General features: G+C 36.9%; 1 protein-coding gene across 1 annotated transcript; it reads right to left on the bottom strand.

Annotated features, from left to right (window-relative positions):
* Positions 1 to 4,854: 4,854 nt before the first annotated feature.
* On the bottom strand, positions 4,855 to 5,646 carry LOC125840666 (uncharacterized). The gene is made up of 2 exons (XM_049519640.1): positions 5,358 to 5,646; positions 4,855 to 5,246 (listed from the first exon to the last, which is right to left on the bottom strand). Exons 1-2 carry the CDS (start codon positions 5,644 to 5,646, stop codon positions 4,855 to 4,857), a joined length of 681 nt encoding a protein of 226 aa, XP_049375597.1.
* Between the last annotated feature and the right edge of the window lie 1,650 nt (positions 5,647 to 7,296).

Below are 7,296 nucleotides of genomic sequence, written 5' to 3' on the forward strand. Positions count from 1 at the left end.
TATTCTTGGAAGATCACGCCGGAGAATTGCAGAATACACTATTTTACATCACTATCATGTTGAAGTATTTTATAAAATTATTGATTGACAACTTCAAGAACTTAATAATCGCTTTGATGAGGTGACTATCGATTTGTTTCTTGGAATCACTTGTTTATATCTAGTTGAATCATTTTCAAGCTTTGAGATCGAAAAGATATTGAAATTGGCTGAGTTATATCCTAATGATTTTGATAAACATTCTATGGTTGATCTTCGTTCTCAGCTTGAGAATTATATAATTAATGTTCGGGATCATGATAAAAGGTTTTCCAATCTTAAGGGACTCAGTTATTTTTCCGAGAAACTAGTTGAGGCAAAAAAGCATAGAACTTATCCTCTTTTATTTCGACTAGTGAAATTTGTTTTACTATTGCCAGTTGCCACTGCTACAGTTGAAAGAACCTTCTCTGCGATGAAATTGATTAAGTCTGACTTACGAAATCGAATGGACAATGAGTTTTTGAGTGGTTGTTTGGTGCCTTATATAGAAAAGGAAGTATTTAGTCGTGTTTCTAATGAGGATATTATGTATACCTTTCAAAATATGAAATTTCATAGGGGAGAACTTTAGTTATGTACTTGAATTGAGTTTTATTATTATGATTTGAGTCATTTTTCCTAATATAATATTATTGCAATGATTTTTTCATTTTTATTAATTATTGACAAAGGTTATCCAACAAAAATAATGGTCTAAAACCAATTTAAATATAAGGCCCTGTAACTTCTTTTCCTTTTTTCTTCTTCATTTTTTTAAAGATATTAATCATTTATTTGCAATGCAATCTCATGCTGAATAATGTTGTATGAAACTTTATTTAATAATATGAAGATGTGAATGGTTTAATTTAAAATTTTAAAATACTATCTAATTAAAAGAGGCCTCAAATTTTTGGAGGCCTAAAACAAAATTTTCATTGATTTTCTTCTTGAGTCATTTTTGTCCCTTTAATGGTGACACCACTTAGAAATAATCTTACGTATGCCACTGGCCTTACCAATACTTGAGTGATAGCTGTTATTATATGCAAATTCAATTAAAGGCAAGTGATTATTCCAATTACCCTTGAAGTAATTACATATGCCCTCAACATATCTTCCAAAGTTTGGATAGTACGCTCCGCTTGCCCGTCGGTTTGCGGATGAAAGACTGTACTAAGCTTAACACGAGTACTAAGCCCTTATTGGAAATATTTCCAAAATAGAGAAGTGAATTGGGTACCACGATTGAAGATAATGGACAAGGGAACTCCATGCAACCTAACCATTTCTCTCTAGTACAACTTAGCATAGTCCTTTGCCGAATAATAAACCTTGACGGGGATGAAATGAGCCGATTTTTTCATACAATCTACTATAACCCAAATCGAGTCATGTTGCCACCGGGTGCGGGGTAAACCAACAATCAAGTTCATATTCAAGTCTTCCCACTTCCAAGTATGTATACAAATGTCTTGGGACAAACCTCCCAATTTGTGATGCTCAACTTTCACTTGTTGACAATTAGGACACTTAGCCACAAATTTTGCAATATCTTTCTTCATCCCATTCCACCAATATACCTTTCGCAAGTCATGGTATATCTTGGTGGCTCCTGGGTGAATGGAATATCGAGAACTATGGTCTTCTGAGAAGATCTGCTCTCTCAAGTCATCTACATTGGGAACACACAAATGACCTTGATAATGAAACACACCATCTCCCCCTTGGGAGAAAGCCTCAACAGACTTTTTAAGCACCACATCATTCAATTCTACTAAAGTTGGATCAAGACCTTCTTTGGCTTTCACATTCACCACAAAAGACGATTTTGAACCATTGTGAACCATAACACCACCTTTGGTGGAGTCAAAAAATCGAACCCCAATCGGGCCAATCTATGAACATCTCGAACCAACTCTTTCTTATCTTCCTCAACATGAGCAACACTACCTATTGATAACCGACTAAGAGCATCCGTCACCACATTTTCTTTGACGGGGAGATATAGAACACTCATATAATAATCTTTTAGTAACTCAAGCCATCTTCTTTGGTGAAGATTTAGATCCTTCTATTTAAACACATATTGCAAACTTTTGTGGTCGGTAAAGACATCAACATGAACACCATATAAGTAATGCCTCCAAATCTTAAAGGCAAAAAGAATTGCCGCCAACTCTAAATCATGGGTAGGATAGTTCTTTTAGTTCACCTTAAGTTGCCTGGAGACATAGGCAATGACTTTCCCATTTTGCATAAGGACGTATCCTAACCCAATTCTTGAAGCATCATAATAAACAACAAACTCATCGGTTCCTTCTAGTAAAGTCAACATCGGAGCGGAAGTAAGTCTATCTTTCAACTCTTAGAAACTTTTCTTGCATGCTTTTGACTAGGGCTGCGTATCGATCGGTTCAGTTCGGTTCGGTTTTGGAATTCATCGGTTTTACTTATAGGTTATCGGTTTGTAATCATGCTAAATCGTTATGGAACCGTTAAGATATTGGTTTATCAGTTATCAGTTTATTGATTAGTGATCGTTATCGGTTTGATTATCGAGTTAACCGTTAACAGTTTGCACAAGTTTCATTGAGAATTACTAATGGACTAATCACTAATTAATAGTACGCAATAGCCAGTAGTCACTGATGAAATTTTCCATGTTAGTCCATTACTACATAAAACACCTAATAAAACTCCATATTAACGAAAGATGTCAATATTACCCAAATTAACGAAAGATGTCAATACTCTAAAGGAATCCTCGTAACAACAAAGTCAATTTCGATATAAACTATAAAGAGAGACCATTACAGCACTACTAACGAAAATCATTAATGATCATGAGACTATTACTAATACAAACTTTTTCATTGCAGATTGTAGTATTTCAATAATGCAGGCATATCTCACTGACTTACTCACTGTAATGAGAAGATAAAAACAAAGACTTAAAATAAGGGAACCAACCATTTGAACCTCAATTTAGACACTTAGAGAATGATATTCAATATAACTCACCGGTGTGGGAGCAGTGACAGTGAATCAATGAGTGATGTCGCAACTTTGGAATATTATTGTGAAATTTGAGTGTCAACTATTAAGTCAATGTAAAGAGTCTGAAGACTGAATTGTAAACCCTAAAGGCTAAAAGTGCCTAAGGCCTTAAGTGTTATAAATGTAATTAATTAAACTTCTTATTGGGTTATCGGGGCACCCTATTAGATATATGGCCACACCGAGACCCGAACTGAGAAGCCGATAAGAAGTTTATAGTAAATCGAGACCCGAACCGTCTAACCATTAACCCAAACCATTGACCCAATAACCAAATTATTGGTTCGGATTATCAGTTTTGGTTGGGTTTTGAACAGCCCTACTTTTGACCATATGAACTTAACCTTCTTTTGGGTCAATGTCGTCAATGGAGAGGCAATCAAAGAAAACCCTTCAACAAACCTTTTATAGTAACCAACCAAACCTAAGAAACTTCTAATATCCATAGGGGATAGAGGTCTAGGCCAACTTTTAACTGCATCCATCTTCTTAGGATCTACTACAATACCCTTATCGGAAATAATGTGACCAAGAAAAGCCGCAGACCTTAATCAAAACTCACATTTACTAAACTTAGCAAAACGTTATTGGTCCTTGAGAACTTGCAACACAATCCTCAAATGGTTGGTATGCTTGTGTTCACTCCTTGAATAGATCAATATATCATCAAATGACACAATCACAAATATGTCGAGGTATTGCCTAAACACCCTATTCATCAAATCTATAAATGCGGCCAAAGCATTGGTCAAGCCAAAGTACATCACCAAAAACTCATAATGACCATAGCGAGTTCGAACAACCATTTTCAAAATATCACCCTCTTTCACCCTGGATTGGTGATAACCCGACTGGAGGTCAATCCTAGAGAAGTAACTTGCTCTTTGTAGTTGATCAAACAAGTCATATATCCTTGGAAAAGAATAGTTATTCTTAATGGTAACCTTGTTCAATTAAGTGTAATCGATACACATACAAAGCGATCCATCTTTCTTTTGAACAATCAAAACTTGAGCACCCCCTGGAGAGATACTTGGTTGGATGAAACCCTTATCCAAAAAAATCTTTCAATTGCTCTTTTAATTCCTTAAGTTCTGCCGGAGCCATACGATAAAGAGGAATAGAGATAGGTTGTGTATCTGGGAGAAGGTTAATACCGAAGTCTATTTCCCTTTTGGGATGATTACTGGGTAGGTCATCATGGAACACTTCGAGAAACTCATTTACAATGGGGATCGACTCAAGAGTACGGGTTTCGGAATCCATATCCCTTACTTTTACTAGATGATATATGCAACCCTTAGAAATCATCTTTCTAGCTGGAAGACAAGAAACAAACCGATCTTTCAGCATAGAATTTCCTCATTCCCATTCTAGGATAGGCTCATTTGGAAACTGAAACTTGACCACTCGGGTTCTACAATCAATAGAAGCATAATAAGAATGCAACCAATATATTCCAATAATAACATCAAAATCTTGCATATCAAGCTCTACAAGATCAACATGAGTGACTATATGGGATAAGGAGACGGGACAATTGCTATAGACTTTCTTAGCCACAATAGATTCACTGATAGGAGTAGAGAAAGAAAAATGGTCTAACAACACATTCAGAAGAATATCAAACCTCATTGCCACATATGGAATCACAAAAGACAAGGTAGCACTGGGATCAAGTAATGCATAAACATCTAAATAAAAGACTTTCAATATACAGGTAACCACATCGGGAGAACCCTCTTGCTCATAGCGAGTCTTAAGAGCATAGAATTAGTTTTTCTTTGGAGCACTTGAACTCGAACCACTAGGAGAAGCTTGCCTACCTTCTCTTCCCTTAGCCGTAAGCGATGGACAATCCCTTATTTTATGACCACTCTTACCACAACAGACGCAACCATCCATGTCGGCTAAACACTTACCCTCATGCTTCCTTTCACACCTAGCACAAGTAGACAATGAAGATCCACCACCATTTCGTCCTTGAGGATTAGGGTTAGATACCTTATCTTTGTTGAACTTAGGAGGATCATTGGAGGAACCTTGACCGAAAAACCTTTGTCGGAATTCAGAACGACCATGTGCATCGGACCTTGAATGTGAGAAGTTACCATCACCGGTCCTTGCCTTCTTTGTCTCCCAATATCTTTCCCTAAAGTTCTCCTCTTATATTTGTTGAGCATGAACCATAAGACGAGAAATATCCATATCATTGATAAGCATGGTGGTATGACATTTCTTGATCATCATCTCGAACACGCCCGAAACAAACTTACTCATCCTTTCCCTAGGGTCGACAATCATAGTAGGAGCATACTTAGACAATTGTGTGAACTTTAAAACATATTCTTTCACACTCATGTTTCCTTGACGGAGGTTGATGAATTCAAGTATATTTTCGTCCCTCATCTCAAAGGGAAATAACCTATCAAGGAAAACAACCTTAAGCTTTTCCCAATCGAGAGGACCCGTATCAACCGCCCTCTCTTCTTTCCATTGGTTGAACCAAACTTGAGCAACACCTTTACGTTGGTAATCGGCCAATTCTGCCTTATCTACCGGCATCACTCCCATGATCATCAACACCCTATACACTTCATCAATGAAATCTTTAGGATCTTCCTCAAACTTAGAACCATGAAACTTCAGGGGATTCATTCTAGTGAAGTCCCTCACTCTAGATGTCGTCGTATCCACATTTAGGTTCACGGGAACCACAACATCCCTATTGGCTTGAGCCAACACTTGAAAATCAGCCCTAAACTCTACATTAGTCACTTGCTCGACCAAAGATGGGTTGGAACTTGAGGAGCTTGAGGAGGATCTTCTTGTTCCACATTCTCATTTACAGTCCTCATAACGTATGCTCTTTGAGGGGCCATTTCCTAAAAGCATCGGATTGGAATTATGAGAAAGGACATATAGAGTTAACTCTATCACACGACTTAGAGTAATAAAAGACGAGGAATTTCCTAATCATCTTATAGCTTCTTATTCATAAATGTGGGTTGCTTCACACTCATGAACAAGACTCTACTCGACGTGGCTTATAAGACATCCTAGGACCTCTCTAAACCTTGTGCTCTGAATACTAAGTTTTTCATGACCCAAGGTACCCCCCTAGACGTGACATGGCGTATAGGACCTCGAGAGTCCCTACACAAGTCACTTAGAATACATCATACAAGATAATATAGTTTAAGAGTTTAAAAGACAATTTATATCATAAAGAATTTGTTGAAAAATGAAGCGGAAGTCTAAACAGTCTCAAAGCCATCGATTACAACAAGAGTGATTGGGATGTAATCCATGCATCACATACAATATCTGTAAAGTAAAGACGGTAAGAAATAAAAGGTTAGGTCTTCAGAACATGAGGACTCACCACTTCTCAAAACTACTAAAGTGATCTCTAGCCACGAGGATGTGGAATCGAAACGTCGAATCCTATATTTGAAAGAATGTAGGCAATAGTAGCGTTAGTACAAATAATGTACCAAGTATGATAACAATGCATAGAAGATATGAAATCATGCTAAAAAGGACTTTATATGACATGCAATGACCAAGCTAAATCATGAGAAAAGGGGTTAAAAAACATAAATCATAAGGCATGATCAATGCAAGCTAAACATCTTTAAAACACGTTTTGAGATACTTCTAGAAGTAACCTTAGTTCATTACGGTGGGAGATTTAGCTTTAACCGACATAGAGACCACGTGAGCTATAACATGGAATCCAGTGTCTACCCCACATCAAAAAGAGGTGTCCTACTTGCCAAGGTAAGGATCATGAACTTCTGCTTACGTGGATCCACTAGCTAATATCTAAGATAATCATCCTATGAGGGCATATAGGTATGGGATAATGAGATTGCTACTAGAAACTCAGCCTCAATCTACAGGAGAGTTTCCATCTCAACATTCTCTCAGTGCTAAGCATAAATTCCACAAAATAATCATTATCTTAACTTGTCTTATCATTAAGAGGCATGGGTATTCACCGCTTGCCTTATCGTCCATGGAAGGCACATCAATTTGCCAATCCAAGCTAGATTTTATTAGAATAACTCCTAAATCTTGATTCAAAGTTAAGTTTAGAAAACCTTTCAACTCTAAGAATCCTTTAAGTGAGAAATCCTTTCACAACAACAACAACATGGATGTGTTAATCTCAAATCAACTTAAATCATTTTTCATAAATTTCATAAAGAA

Source organism: Solanum verrucosum, unplaced genomic scaffold, assembly GCF_900185275.1.
Source record: "Solanum verrucosum unplaced genomic scaffold, falcon-dt-bn FXZP01000176.1, whole genome shotgun sequence".
Classification (NCBI taxonomy): domain Eukaryota; kingdom Viridiplantae; phylum Streptophyta; class Magnoliopsida; order Solanales; family Solanaceae; genus Solanum; species Solanum verrucosum.